Raw genomic sequence first — 16,453 nt, 5'->3', positions numbered from 1 at the left:
AACGTACATGTTTGTTACTGTATTTTTAGACACTGTGATAAATGGGAAGGAAGGACTTCATGCTTGTAGATTAGTAATTGTTTGGTTTGTGTTTATGCTTGATTGGCTTGTTTTTGTTTATTGCATATTATGTTTTATAAGTTGGTGTTTGTTAAAATAAAATATAATAATAATAATAATAGGAGGAGGAGGAGGAGGAGGAGTAACTTCCTAACAATAAGAGCAGTTCAACAGTGGAACACACTCCCTCAGAGTGTGGTGCAGTCTCCTTCTTTGGAGGTTTTTAAACAGAGTCTCAATGGGCATCTGTCAGGGTGCTTTGATTGTGAATTCCTGCATGGCAAGGGGTTGGACTGGATGGCCCTTGTGGTAACTTCTAGTTCTATGATTCTTTGATTGTAACCCACTTGTGCAGCGGTCCCAAAGATGCAGCTAGATTCATGCTCCCCTCTTGATAATACAAATCTTGCAAATCATTGTGGTTCGTTGTTGGTACTGTGGTGGTGGTGGTGTGCCTTCAAGTCATGTCTGACTTATGGCGACCCTATCATGTTTTTTTCTTAGCAAGATTTGATCAGAGGAGGTTTGCCATTACTTTCCCCTGACACTGAAAGCATGTGACACACCCAAGGTTACCTAGTAGGCTTCATGGCCAAGCTGGGAATTAAACACTGGTCTCCAAAATTGTAGCCCAACACTCCAACCACTATCCCATACTGACTCCTGGAATTCATCTTATATGCTTGTAAGTCAGTTTACACTGATAGAAATACCTAACAGCTTGGTAAGCAATGTAATACAGCCCTTCTCCAAGCTGGCTCTTATTTTATACTGTCAGTGGTCGTGCTGGCTAGTGAGAAGAGCCATAGTCCAACACATCTGAAGAGAGTTATGATGGATAGAGGCTAGTAGATTGCCTTCTATTTTGCTAGAACCATAGGATCAAACCAAGGTTCTATACACTCCAGCTTTCTGATTTCAGCACTGGCTGGCTACCTAGATGCTTTTGAGAGAGAGGACATGAAGTCTTCTCTTGTATCTGGCGATGAGGCCAGAGTTTGGAAAAGTTACTCTTTTGGCCATGCTGACTAGGGGAATTTGGGAACTGGAGTCCAAAAGGGATTTTTTTAATGCTCTAGATAGGAGGGAATAGAAAATAGGCATAGTGATATTTTTAGAGCAATATAAATTCTCTGTCAATTTTAGTAATGTCTGTTCTGTCATTGCTATTTAACAAGGCTTAATCCTAAACTCAAATAGATGTTAATTAATCCTAGACAAAAATACACATTTGAAGAATATGTAGTACTAGATTTCTTAAAAGAATAGTAAAAAAAAAAAAAGAATCCAAATCAAAGGTATTAATAATGACAATGAAGCAATTTCCTTTCTCTCTGAAAAAAGTACATCATGTTCAAATTTATATTAACCAGGGCTAGAAAAAGTTACTTTTTTGGGCTGCAGTTCTCAGAACGTCCCAGCCAGCATGACTTTTTTGTTGTCTCTAAAAGTAATTTTTCTAGTTCTACTCTTAAAATATTTATGTCCCTCTTTCAATGTAAGTGCAACATGTACAAGAGTGCTTGCAAAACATGCACATGTACACACATATAATCCTAGTATTCCTTCTAAACATGCTAAACTGAATGTTTATATGCCAATCTTGTTTCCTAGATAGCATGGAACTTAAAGCTTCCTGTCTAAGAGTGCTGAAGTCACCTCTAGAATATTTATCTTTTACTGATAATTTTTAAATTCATTTGAGTGTAATTTAGCTGTAATATTTTCTTTAAATGCAGTGCTCTTTGTAGCATGCATTTCTTATGGTTCTGTTGTTCTGTTCATAGATTGTCCTTCTTGATACTCTTGAGATGGGGTGGAGGATTCTCTTCTCACAGTCCAAATTATATGTGAATAAATTTGCAGATACATGGAAGGGAAAATAAGAATATGGAAAAAGTACTTCTTTGGATTATAGTCCCCAGAGTCATCCAGCCAGTGTCCATATTGGTTGAGGAATGCAAAAATGTAAATTTTCCAAGCACTATGTGAACATTTATTTCACACACACAACAATAGGCTCAACAACCTACTTCTCATCAATGTATGCATGTTAGTTGTCTTGCTACTTCAGTTTTGTGTTCTAATTTCTTCCTACAGGAAACTGCCTTTAAAAAGGCAAGAGAAGTGTTCAGGCTCCCTGCAGACTTAACAGCTTGTGATAATCGCCTGTGTGCATCGATACATTTCACTTCTTCCACCTGGGTTACCCTTTCAGATGGAACAGGAAGGCTGTATCTCATTCGGACAGGCAAGCGTGGCAACGACTCATGTGAAAAGTGGGAAGTAAGCATTGCAAGTTTCTACCAACTATATAAACTTTTAGAATATGCTTTGGATTCTATCTTTTGTGTTTTTGAGATGTTCGAGGGTGCTTGGTGGAGCCAAAAGCTACTGCCTCCTCCATGCCTTAGCATGAGCAGGTCAGCCTTCTTACATGTGCTTGTAATAGCTCTTTGGATAAGTATGTTCCCTTTTTCTCTTTCTTGATAAGGATTCACAATCCTCCAGATCATGACTTTCCTTTATACAACTACAGTTGGCCCTCCCCATTTGCAGCTTTGACTTTTGCAGCTTTGATTATTTGCGATTTTGATTAATATGTTCTCTCTAGGAATCTCTAAGTCCTCCAGTGTCGTTCTGCTGGTTGTTGATCATTGAGTTGTGCTGGAGAACCTAGAAGTTCCTAGAGAAAACACTTCCCTAGGCATTTGCAGGTCCTCCAGCATGATTCTATGATCAGCCTCTGGCAGATGCTGATCATAGAGTTGCACCAGAGAGCCTGTAGATTCCTAGAGAGGTATTCTCGTAGGTAAAAAGAACATGGTTTTTTTATTTGCAGTTTGTCCAATTCACAGGGGCCCTTTACCTCTAATGCTAGCGAATGTGGAGGGCCCACTGTATATGGTAGCTAGGCTATGCTATCTTCATGGCTGCAAGGGTATCAGCAGTAGCAATAGCATTAACATTTTTATACCACGTATCAGTGAACTCAGCACTCTCTAAGTTGTTTACAATCTGTCAACAGCCTGGGAATGCCTTCCAAACTGAGAAGATAAATTTATTTATGAAATTTATTTGGTTGCCCATGAACATGTATACTCTGGGCAGCTTAAAGGACAAAAAAATTGCAATGTTAAACATTTTAAAACAAAGCAACTTTTTAGTAAGGCTATGACTGTGTGTGGAGAAGACAGATTCAGTTATAAAACTAGGAATGTGGAAGAGAAAAACAGACTGTGATAGAATGAGAACTGTCCTGCTGAAATGGGCTAAGGAGGATGAAAGATGCCTTGTAATTTCCATTTTAAATTGAGAGAATGGGATTGGAACTGAAGCAACACATTCTCAGGAGTTCCTGGGTTCGCTGGTGCATATGCATTACTTTGCAATATGTTTTATTTTTGCAGCATGCTCCATGAAAATTGTAGCAAATCCAGTGAGACTAGTCATGGTGACTTAACCAAGCTTTTTGTTTGTGCAAAGTGAAGTTAAACTGGCACAAGTTTGACTTGCTGAGCCAAGTAAAGAGATTTCTTCTAAACATGAGGGACGACTTTTTTATTTTACTGTAAGAGCTGTTATTGCCTCGCAGGATGAGGTTCTCTACATTTTCTGAGATCTTTAAACAGTGGCTAGATAGTCATATTTCACAGGTGCTTTTATTGTGTGGTTTTGCAGGACTAGAGTTGGACTAGAAGGTTCTTGTGGTTCTTTACAGCACTATGATTCTAGATCAAATGTACAACATTCAGTTTCCAATAGGTGCCACTGAGGTTTGTTGTTTGTTATTTTATGTGAGTATTGATAGACTGCCTTTTGGAAAATAGTCCTTGCAAGATCATTCCCATGATGGTAAAAATAAATATCACCAAACCAATTTACAATAATTAGAAAGCAGTACAAAAACAATGGTTTAAGCATTGGTCAGTTAAAATATAACAAAAAATACCTAACAAACAAAAATGTCAAAGCTCTGTATAGTTTATTAATGTTAAAATTAGAATTGAAAAACTTAGAGCCTCGACAGACCAGTCATAAAGGACAGCATAGGGGCAGAGTGGGGGCATGGCATCTGCATGACGCACGGCCTGACTCCGCCCCATCCCAGCATGACACCAAGTGCCCCACCACACGGTGGACAGCTAAACAGACTGCCCCTTTTAGCGCCAGATCGACGCTTTGGCAACTACATGTCTCAGCCCTGATCTGACGTTTCTGCGGTGCAAAAAGGAGCTGCAAAAAGCACCATAGCCACTGGCACCACAGCTTTTCTGGTGGCTATGGTGCCCTTTCCACAGTTTTTTGTGGCTCCTTTTGCACCGCAGAAAGGCCAGATCAAGGCCAAGGCATGTAGTTGCCATGGCCCCGATCTGGCACTAAAAGGGGCAGTCTGTTTGGCTCTTTAAATTTCAAACAAAAATCAATCCAAACTACATAAGTTGAAAAAATTAGAGTTTAAGCCATGCACAGCTCAGGGTTGAGGAATTTCCATAATGCATGTGAAACTTACTAGAACAACATATGGCAGGAGCCACTCACTGTAGTGTCACTCACTATCTAGCATTCAGATATATAATATAATAATAATATGTTTTATTTATAAACCGCTATTCCAAATAGATCATAGCGGTGTACAAGAAAATTATATAACAATACAAGAAAAATCTACAATTAAGATACACTGTATCTTCAGGCCAGCCCCTGATGACGCTGGGCCGGCCTGCTCTCTCCTCAACGGCCGAAAGATGACAGTTTATGGAGGGAGGGCGCTCAGTCTTCTGGCCAGTCCCTGATGACGCTGGGCCGGCCTGCCTCTCTCCTCAACGCCGAAGATGACAGTTATGGAGTGGATGGGAGCTCAGTCTTCAGGCCAGCCCCTGATGACGCCTGGGCCGGCCTGCTCTCTCCTCAACGGCCGAAAGATGACAGTTATGGAGGGAGGGCGCTCAGTCTTCAGGCCAGCCCCTGATGACGCTGGGCGGCCTGCTCTCTTCCCTCAACGGCCGAAGATGACAGTTATGGAGGGAGGGCGCTCAGTCTTCAGGCCAGCCCTGATGGACGCTGGGCCGGCCTGCTCTCTCCTCAACGGCCGAAAGTGACAGTTTTATGGAGTGTAGGTGCGCTCAAGTCTTCAGGCCAGCCCCTGATGACGTGGGCCGGCCTGCTCTCTCCTTTCAACGGCGAAAGATGACAGTTATGGAGGGAGGGCGCTTCCGTCTTCAGGCCAGCCCTGATGCGCTGGGCCGGCCTGCTCTCTCCCTCAACGGCCGACATGACAGTTATGGAGGGAGGGCGCTCAGTCTTCAGGCCAGCCCCTGATGACGCTGGGCCGGCCTGCTCTCTCCCTCAACGGCCGAAAGAGACCGTTATAGGGAGGGCGCTCAGTCTTCAGGCCAGCCCCTGATGACGCTGGGCCGGCCTGCTCCTCCTCAACGGCCCGAAAGATGAAATTTAAAAGGGAAAAACACAACAATAACCCATATATACAACCTCTGATTGGGCAAATTTCATTTCAACAGGGAGCCAGAGGCAATTTTATTTTATTTTTAAAATTCTGAACCTTAAAGAAAGGTGAACAGTCTCACTTTGTACTGAACCTCAGAGAGCTCAGGAACTGGAACAGTGTCTTTCAGGGAAATGGAGTGAGTCTTTATCCTTCCTTACACATGCCAAAGTTGGAATTGGGAACTAGGTTGGGGGGCTTATTCGCTCCCATAGGACCTTGGAGTCCCTCTACACAGCATTGTGATATCATAGGCCCAGAACAGACAGACCAAATGAAGCAACTTCTGGCCGCTTTGGGGCATGGCATTTACATGACAAATGCCCCCCCAAATGACCTGAAGTTGCTTCAATGCCGCACTCCGGTCCTTTTTGACTGGAGCAAAAAGGAGCCAGGATAATTCAGCTCCCGGCAACCTGGCTTGAGTCCTGGGGCAGCTGCCCTGTTTGGGAGCATGCTTTGCCATTGCCACAATCCCGGGCCACCTGTAGCTGGAGCAGCCTCAGGCTGCTCATTCCCGCCCGTCTGCTCCGGCCCATAGTCAAGACTTTGCAGGGCTGCTAACATTTGCACTGGATACTGAGTTTCTCCAAATGTTCTGTGATGTCCTATTTAGCTGTTGGTGTTGTGTGCGCATAGTGAGGTTAACTGCACATCTGCTTAGTAAATACAGATATATGCAGATGACTCAAATTAGAATTTTTACTCAGTGGACCTGAATGCTGTTGATAGTTTCAGTTAGGGAAGACGTATTGAATCAACAATTGAATGGTGAGTCAACACTTACTAATCCCACTGATTCACTGGATCTGCTCCAATAGGGATTAACAATAGAGTGGAGACCATTAACATAGCAAATAGAAAGTTGTTTACTCAAAATGATATGTTTACATATGAGGCTACCTTCTTTTAAGTTAAATAGGTATCTCAGTATTGCCCACTCTGGCTAAGAGCACTTCTTCAGTGTTATGAGTAGAACCTTTGCATGTAATACTGCTGTTCCTCTACTGACTAGTGGCCTCTCCTGTTACATGTAATGGTACTAAGGGGCTCGACAGACCGCGCCTTTCCTTGCTGGATCGGGACCATGGCAACCTTATGTCGCGGCCCTGATCCGGTCTTTCAGGGGCGCAAAAAGCGGCTCCTTTTTGCACCTTTGGAAGGGTGCCATAGCCACTGTGGCATGGCTGTCTGGTGCTCCTTCAGTGCTGTATCATCTGGACGCAGCACCAGAGGCACACCATGATGCCACAAGCCGTGTGGAGCAGCGTGCAGCATCAGGGTGCCCTGGGGGGGGGGGGCAGAGTCAGGCATGCATTGTGAGGACACTACGCCCCGACTCTGACCCCATGTTGGCCTTTCAGGCCAGTTTGTAAAGGGCCTAGGTCAATTATTTTGTGACAAAGCTGTACTTGACAAGAAATGAAGCAAATTAAAAGACATTAAATGTAAAGGATTATGAACCTTAGAAATAAATTCTAAGGCGTCTGTTATGGTTGATCTTCTTTGAAGTGTGCCTTTCAGTGTGTTCTGTAATTTAGTTGTTTCTTGAAATGTGAAATTTGATTTTGTTCACACATCATAAATTTGCAACTGAACTCACTGGGAGAATTAGATATTAATACGTATATACAGCAGAAGTAATTTGTGAATATCATATTAACATACATTGAATTTTGATGGCACTGATCATAATAGTATCCCAGAAGTAGTTTTATTGAGCATTGACAAATACTCTTTGCTTGTCTTATTTCCCAACAGCCTAAATTCTCTGAGCAATTTCATCAGAAATGATTACCTCAACCATTTCTTGGAGAGAATAATACAAGACAGAAATTTTAACTATTGTTCTTCCTTGCTTCACAGCGAGAAACCTAGTAGTACTTGTAACATGCAACACTATATAATGCTTTGCAGAGTTCAGTGAGCTTTGTGTTTATTATTTACTTTACAGTGTTGTATAAATCAATATTTCCTCTCTCTTGAAAATGGGAATTCAGAGAAATTATACAGTGTTGTGCCTAAGCCCGCCTTGTGAGTGAGCTGAAATTTGAGGAGGAGACACTATGTCAAAGTTACTACATTTATATGTTGGAAGCTTGTATAATACTGAGCAGTTGAACTTCTTCCACTGAATAAGTTGAGCTGCTGGTAATATATTCATTAAAGATTCACAATATGCCTTGGGGCTGGATTAGTACAGTGGACAAGAGACTTGTAGTCAGCCCAAACAAGCAAAGCAGAGCTGGGGAAACTCCTCCCATCTATGTTTTGGCCTCCCAACACCCTGCAGCTTCAATTAGCATGGCCAGTTGTAAGTTATTATGGAATTTATATTCTAAAATGTCTGATGGGCCAATCCCATCTCTTCTGTAGAGCATTTTAGGATAGTGTGAGCATTGGCTCTGGTAGGCTAGTTATATTTCTGGATGTTGAGTGATCTTGGTGAATTTTTCTTTGAGAAGATTGTTCAGAAGGAGTTTGCTTTTGACTGGAATAGCATTTTCCTTCTGTCAAAAAAGGTTTCTTTGAATGATGTGTGTGGGCTAGGTTACTAAGCATCCTTTTTAGCAAAGCATGGGATACTTGATTCTCCATGGAGCTCAAGCATTAAAGGGCTTTTATGGGTGGCTGAATGACTAGAAAAAGACTTGAGACAAGTCCAATTGGAAAGGGGATTAGAGGCTATCTGACAGTGGTAAAGGAAACCAAAACCATGCTCTTTGGTGCTTACATTGTATCCATTTAATATCATTCAGTACAATTGCTTTGTGTGGCTAAGAAGTTATGTTCTACATAGAGTTCATTCTGGAGAGGCGCCTTCAGAAACTCTCTGTGATGAATTTCCAAAACATTTTAAAAGAAAACATTTGGATCCATTCTGACCTGGAGTCCACATTAAGGGTAGATTCTAAGGATGTAATTGAAATATGAGCTTGATGGTTGAGTTTCAGTGTCTTCAATTTGATGTGGACATACTGCTTGGTGTGATGCCAACCACTTGTTCACTAAAACTATGTGTCAGACTGGAAACTCTAGCAACAAAACATTTGTTCCATGGGAAATTATTGTGGCAAATTACTGTTAGTGAACAATTGCAGCCAATTCTACCTATGTTGACATTAAAGCTGGTGATACCTCAGGTTTCATTTGCAAATCCATAACCTGATTATGGAAAGGAAAATGTGGATCTATCTGTCAGTGTTACATCTTTTTTGTTGCAAGTCATATATTGCCTAGTAATTCATTATATATTTGGACTAACTGAAATTAATCTATGTGTGAAATTCATAAGAACAAATTGACCACATTTTTTGTTTAAAATGTAGGTGTAAAGTCTGTGTAAAAATGGAGCAGAGATAATAATTTAGGATGAAAAAAATGGCCAAGCATGGTAAAATTTAAGCAAGTTTTAAATGCCTCAAATAATCATCCTCATGGCCTGTCTGGGTATCTTAAAATAGTTACTACGGTATGTACCTCATCAGTATGACTCCTAAAAGTAGTTAATCACCCGAAACCTAGGTTGAAGTTGGGCAGTATGAGCAGGCACAAGGTTGCTATCAAAGCATTCTTGACAACGAACAAACTAGAAATCTGGGATGTCATCTTTTTCTCTCTAGTAGTATAATCATCTTTTAACCCTGAGTTTATTGTTTGATTGGAAGCATGTGTTGTGCATTCAGAAACTTCAGTAGCTTACAAGAACCCTTCTCTCCTCTAGATACTATTCAGTGGAGAATTTGAGACTCCCTTCATTATAGTTCACAGCATCTCCTTCCTGCAGTCAGATGCACATTCAGTGGGTGTGTTACTTCTCCGTGTTGAAAAAGATGAAATGGATGTACAAGGCAGTGGTTTCCACGTTTCCTTGGCATGGGTTACAGTTGTGAAAATGGCTAAGGAGGGTGAGTATTTCACTTGATTTCTTGTGTAAGGAAAAACACCTCATAAAATCATACATATTTATAAAGTTGCTATTCCACTGATTCTGGTTAGGTACTGGAACAATGGGATGTGGTGGCTTAGTGGTTAAGATGCCAGTTCTGACAATTGTAAGGCTGGCCATTTGAGGCCCAAGTACCACATGATGGGGTGAGCTCCTGTCACTAGTCCTAGCTTCTACCAACCTAGCAGTTTAAAAGCATGCAAATGCAAATAGATAAATAGGTACCACTTTGGTGGGAAGGTAGCAGTGTTTTGTGCAGTCATACTGGCCACATTACCAGTGGAGTTGTTTTCAGACAACACTGGCTCTTTGGCTTAGTAATGGAGATGAGCCCCTGCCCCCTGTAGTCAGTTACGACTAGACATTCATGTCAAGGGAAAACCTATGCCTTTACCTTTTTACTGGAGCAGAAAAGCCAGGTATGCTGCCCAGTGAGTTTCCATGGCTGAGTTAGAATTCAGACCCTGGTCTCCAGAATCACAGTTCAGTGCTCAAACCACTACACCATGCAATCTGTGCATTTTTAATTCAGAATTCCAGAGGCAAAAACAGGACCGTAGTGTCCACAGTACAGATATTTTGATAATTCCCATCACTGTTACTACCATCTTTCTTTGAATTGTACTTAAAAAACAAAACGAAACAGAGTGCATAGCTCCTGTGCATCTCACATAGAAGATAACCAAGATCAAAGTAGTGTTGATCTGACTCCCCCATTCTTATGCCTTCAGGCACCAGTTCTTGCTGCCTAGAACCGAGTTTCTCTGTTGCTGGGGAATTGTCTTGTAAAATAGCTGACCTGCTGATACAAGGAACCTTGGAATAAAAATTAATGCCGTCTTTATATTTCTGTCTGGCAGCTATTGTTGGCATCTGATGTTACACATTTTCTTAGCTCTTTCAGACACAATAATGTTTACTCTCTCAAGAATGCACTGAAGATTATTTTAATTACAAACAATAAATGTAAAAAGGAAAAATCCAGCGAACATCTAGCAGACTGAGGTATTACTATTTTTCTTTAGGGGCAACAAGGTTATTCAGGCTTACTGAAAGAGCTGTGTATCGATTTCTTTAGGAAGAAAACAATTTGTGCAGCTAGCCTTTATCAATCAGGCCTCTTTGTTCTCACTCACAAAGTTTCATTTTCACTACAACATCTCTATGAGGTCATCCAACTTTACAGACTGCATTCAGCATTAATGAGAAAATGTAGGAGTATGAGACTCCTCATGCATTTGGTGTGCACACAGCCCTGGCCTGGAAACTATTGGATGGAACACTGGGGTCAAGAAGTACTTGACCATTTTATAACTACAGCCATTTACGTTGCATCAAATGCTACACTGTAGGATCCTTCAACCTGTCAAGGTGCCTTCCTGAGTGGTTTAAGAGGTTACATTGTGATTACAGAACTGCCTCTCATTGTAAAAATGAATGTAGATGTCACAAAGTTGTCTGCAAATAGTTTAAGGCCACACTAATTGGACATGTCTGGCTATCATCATAAATTAGTATATTTAAGGAAGCTTTTCTTTTGATTTTTGATTGACAACAGAGAGTTACTTCTCAGATTAGTTCTGCTGCTCTTTTGCAGTAGTCCAAGGAATCCACTTTGGAAACAAGACAAATCTCATATTTCACTAGAGCAGAGACACCAAAATTTAATTTGCCATTTAATAGAAGTTTAATATTCTAGTTTTAGCATGGATGCCAAAAGGATGGGTGGGGAGGTGTTCCATGTATGCTACGTAGTACTAGTCACCATCAAATAAGGGTAGCTAGTACCCCAGAGTAACAAGATGAGAATTCAAAATGACCTTAACCAACTGGAAAGCTGTACCAAAACTAACAATTAATTTCAACAGGGAGAAATGTAGGATACTACACTTGGACAGTAAAAATGAAATACACAGATATAGGATTGGTGACTCATGGCTTGATGGCAGTACATGCAAAAGGGATCTCTAAGTGTAAAATCGAAGGCTTTCATGGCCGGCATCCATAGTTTTTTGTGGGTTTTTCGGGCTATGTGGCCATGTTCTAGCAGAGTTTCTTTCTAGAAAGAAACTGCTATAACATGGCCACATCGCCCGAAAAACCCACAAAAAACTATGGATCTCTAAGTCTTAGTAAACCACAGACTGTACATGTATCAGTAATATAATCCAGCAGCTAAGAAAGCCAATGCAATTCCAGGCTGCATCAATAGGAGTACTGTGTCTAGATCAAGGGAAGTAATAGTGCCACTCTATGCAGCTTTGATCAAACCTCACCTGGAATACTGCATCCAGTTCTGGACAACATAATTCAAAAAGGATGTTAACAAGTTGGAGCATGTCCAGACGAGGGCGACCAAAGTGGTGAAAGGTCTGAAAACCATATCCTATGGGGAGTGGCCTAGGGAGTTAGATATGTTTAGCATGGAGAAACAAAGTTTAAGGGGTGTCCTGTTTAAATATTTGAAGGAATGTAATATTTAGGATGGAGCAAGCTTGTTTTTTTCATTCCAAAGAATAGGACACAGAGCAGTAGATTCAAACTACAGGAAAAGAGATTGCATCTAAACATTAGGATGAACCACTGACCATAAGAGTTGTTTGATGGTGGGATATACTATCAAACAGTGGGATATACAGAGAGTGGTGGAGTCTCCTCCTCTGGAGGGTTTTAAACAGGCTAGATGGCCATCTGTCAGGAGTGCTTTGATTGTGTATTCCTGTATGGCAGGGGTTTGGACTGGATGCCGTTGTGGTCTCTGCCAACTCTGTGATTGTAAAATATAACAGAAAAAATGAATGTTCAATAGGTTGACTCCCATTTATTGAGTGAAACAGCAGCCCATTTCAAGCTTTAAAAATAACATCAGTGCTACTAGGTGGGAACAGCACAATTACTCTGGAGACCATTTGCATAGAAACAGTCCTCCCTGTAACCCTGCAGGTGAGGGTCATAAGAGTTCCAACACTACCTATGTGCAAAGATGGCTTGAGCAGAATAGACTAGGGTGGGCAGGATTTTCAGTTTGTTCTTTTTTAACCTAACCTGGTCGATGCTGGTACCACGAAAAATTGTAAGTTTTTTTTAAAAAAAAATTGTAAGAAATCTTTTACACTTAATGCAAAGAATATTGTGTTATACAGGGAAATTTAAGACATTTCTTTCAGTATCTGTGCACTGACTGACTATGATCAAGACATTCTAAGTTAAGCATGGTGAGAAAACAAATCAATTTCTTCAATGAATATTTGCCCTTTTAAAAACAGGGTAATCAACACATTCAAATGGGGTTTGTTTGTTTTTAATCAGGTGATCAAGGCTATGAAATCTGCAAACAGAGAGTACTTCAAGGAAAGTCAGTTCCTCATTATGCGGCTCTAGAACCAAGTGGTGATGGACTAATGGTTATCTCTTATAAGCCTTACACACTTGCACAGGACAGTCAGAGCAAGTATGATGAAAGTGACAAGGAGAAAGCAGAAGAAAATAAGAAAGGTAACTTTGCATTTGACCATAGCTGTTTTCTTCCATTGCCATCTCTTCTGTCCTGAAGCTGCCATGTAGAAAACGTGTTTACAATCAGATGACATTGAAAAGGTTAAAAGTTTTTGTGTCTCCCTATCTTAGACCATCAAAACCACCTTCCAAAAAGTATTCTGGCTTCAGAGTTGTGGCCCTAATTTGATGTACTGTACTTATTTTAAGTTTAAGTAAAGGTTACTGATGTACTGAACTCCACAGTCTAATCTCTCAAATACTGATTGATTGGATTTATATTCTCTCTTTTGCTCAAACATGGGATTCAAAGTGACTCACAGTAACATTAATTAGAAAGATACAATTTATTACACAAAACAAACAATTAAAATTAAATTAAAAACAGAATTGAAAATACACATTACAAGGAAAAGTAAGCATTCAGCTGGTAACAGGTCTTGTCCTCAGCTATCACCTATTGTCAAAAGCCTATTTGAATTAAAAAAAAGTATTCTATATGATGATGGAAAGACTTCAGGGCTGTGATGGGAAAGAGTTTTCCAGCCGAACCTTCCTTGGTTCAGTATTCTAGACATGATAGGCTCTATCAGTACAAGGCTCTACAGTGGGCCCTTGGTATCTGCTAAAATTTGGTTCCAGGACCCCTTGTGAATACCAAAATCCAATTAAATATGATGTCTCATTAAATATGATGGCATAATAAAATGGTCCCATTAAATATGATGACATAATAAAATGGTGTCTCTTATTTAAAATGACAAAATCAAGGTTTGTTTTTTGGAATGTATATTTTTAAAAAATGTTTTCAAGCTCTGGATAGTTGAATCTGTGGATAAAAAAAAAATCTATGGATGGGAAGAACCGCCTCTATATGCCACAATCTATAACAAGTAAATCCAAAAAACTGTAGGGAGACACTACACAATGTTCAATTAGTAATTCAAGATCTTCCTGTTAATGGTGAGGACACATTTTAAAAACAAATAAATAAATGTACTTAAATTGACTTTAATGTGTTACTATTAACATTGAATTAAAAATGACTGTGATATTGATTGATCCATAATTCATTTATTTCCCTTCCCCATTAATGGAATACATTTAGCTTATAGTTGTTGTGTGCCTTCTGGAAGTCATTTCCAAATTACGGTGACCCTAAGGTGAATTTACCACCGGGTTTTCTTGGTAAGATTTGTCCAGAGGGGATTTACCTTTGCCTCTGAGGCTGAGAGAATGTGACTTATTCAAGGTCACTTAGGGGGTTTCCATTGCTGAGCTGGGGTTCAAACCCTTTTCTCCAGAGATGTATGTAATTCAGTGCTTAAACCGCTACCTCACAGTGGTTTATAGATTGTAGTGCATTTTGCAGTTTCTTGCTGATTTTTTTCAGCAAACTCTAATGTCATTAAAATATATATATATAAACATTTGTAGGGCTCTGGAGGCCTGCAAATAGGACTTGGAAAGTCCATGCTACCCACAAATTGCACTTTGCCCACACCCAATTAAATTATTTATTTGTTACAATTTTTATTAGGGAATCTGAACAAAGTCATGCATTTGTATTAAAATTTAGGGCATTGTGCATTCATTGCAGTTGTTCACTTTTAGGAGAAGGCTTTTAAAGTTACCTATGCAGAAACCAACTTCAGAAATGAACAAAATACTTTTTACTTGAATAAAAGCTGAGCAGCTTGATCGCCATTACCTCAGGGTATAGCAGACTCTTACCCCAGGATATGGCAGATTAACAAGGCCATGCCTGAAGATATAAACTGATAACATGCAGGGGGGTTAGAAAAAATTACTGTTCCCTTTCTCCACATGCACAGCATTTCATACAATTGATTAGAAGAAACAGTGTTGGCTTCTAAAGCCACAGGGAGTAGTTGGGATGATAGTTTGACAGCACAACAGGATAATCCTGCACAGATTTGTTTTATGTAAATTGTCTCCTCTAAATTTTGGCTTTTTTGCTTGTCCACAAATGGTAGAGAGTAGAGGTGTGTATGTGTCTTACAGAGCTGTAAAGCTACTTCACAGTCTTGACAGAAGTCAGCATTTGGGGCTGAAACTCAGCTCAGTGCATGTAAGAACAGTTGGCCGTCCGTATCCACCAATTCCTTATCCATGAATTCAACCATCCACAGCTTGAATTAAAGCAAACCTTGATTTTTCTATTTTCCATAAGGGACACCATTTCGCTAAACCATTGTATTTAATGGAATTTGAGCATCCACAAATTTTGGTGTTCATGGGGGTCCTGCAATCAAACCCCAGCAGATGCCAAAGACCCACTTTAGTAACATGCATTTTAACCTCAATTGCTTCTAAGAGGGTAAATCTCCATCCAGCTGACTGAGCTATGGGTTTTAGTCCATGGCAAGGCCTATGAATTATGATTGTGATTTTCTGCCAGGCTGTAACTGGGAAGGGCCATAGTTTAACAGTACAGCAGCATGCCTTATTCATGTGAAAAGTCCCTGATTCACTCCTTCGAATCTCCAGACAAGGCTGCAAAAGACTCTTGCCTGCATCCCGGAGAGCTGCTGCCAGACATACCAGAAGTTGCTGACTTCCATGTTATATCATTTTGACATACTAGCCAAATCTGCTAATGAAAGGCCTTCTCCATAGCTGTTCCCAGGGTTTAGAACTTCCCTGCAAAGGATGCTAGGCTGGCTTGTTGTCTTTCTGTAGGCAAGCTTTTGGCCATTGACAGCGTACTTCAAGAATTGCTTCCAATGGGTTGGTGTACTTATTTACCGATGTGTCTTTGTTGTTGTTGTGTGCCTTCAAGCCATTTCTGACTTATGGTGACCCTAAGGCAAACTTATGATGGGATATTCTTGGCAACTTTCATCAGAGGGAGGTTGACATTGCCATCTTTTGAAGCTGAGAGAGTGTGACTCGCCCAAGATCACTCAGTGGCTATTGCATGGCGGAGCCAGGATTCAAACCCTGGTCTCCAGCGCTCAAACCACTACACCATGCTGTGTCTTCAATCTGCTTTTAATTCAGTTGTTTTTCTGATATTTGTGAAGCACAGGATGTGGTCTGCATGGTGTGAATAAATGCTTGTCCCATGTATCAGAGCCAATCTCTGTTGTATGAGTGACCTCTCATACTAGCAGGAAATTTCAGTAGTTTTTCTGTTTCTCAGGCACAATTCTTCTAAAGTTGGAATTGGCAGCATACAGATAATTACAGTCAAAAGTGACAACTGTTCCCCATTCTGTAGCATCTGGTATGACTTGGTCATGCCCTTAGTTTGTGATGTGCATTCCAGTAGTCCTAATGATGTCTATGGATGATAATGTACTATAGGCATGGGGAAGATACAGTGATTTCAGGAGGGGGGGGGGAGAAAAGGAAGGAACACTGCCATTCTTGGATGTCCTAGTCATCTGCAAACTGAACCAATGTTTGGGTCACACAAT

The 16,453-nt window shown here is 40.5% G+C and overlaps 1 protein-coding gene across 2 annotated transcripts in view; it reads left to right on the top strand.

The window, feature by feature from the left end:
* Positions 1–16,453, top strand: part of NUDCD1 (NudC domain containing 1) — a 68,296-nt gene that overhangs the window by 15,099 nt on the left and 36,744 nt on the right. Inside the window, exons 3-6 of one of the 2 annotated variants that reach the window (XM_042464629.1) lie at positions 2,161–2,346; positions 9,291–9,338; positions 9,462–9,474; positions 12,825–13,010. In XM_042464629.1, coding sequence (XP_042320563.1) covers positions 2,161–2,346; positions 9,291–9,338; positions 9,462–9,474; positions 12,825–13,010 — 433 coding nt within the window. Of the gene's footprint in view, positions 1–2,160; positions 2,347–9,290; positions 9,475–12,824; positions 13,011–16,453 lie in introns of both variants that reach the window. The other variant, XM_042464628.1, reaches the window with a different exon arrangement.

Source organism: Sceloporus undulatus, chromosome 4 (genome assembly GCF_019175285.1).
Source record: "Sceloporus undulatus isolate JIND9_A2432 ecotype Alabama chromosome 4, SceUnd_v1.1, whole genome shotgun sequence".
Lineage (NCBI taxonomy): Eukaryota > Metazoa > Chordata > Lepidosauria > Squamata > Phrynosomatidae > Sceloporus > Sceloporus undulatus.
This window is presented reverse-complemented; position numbering and strand designations above follow the sequence as displayed.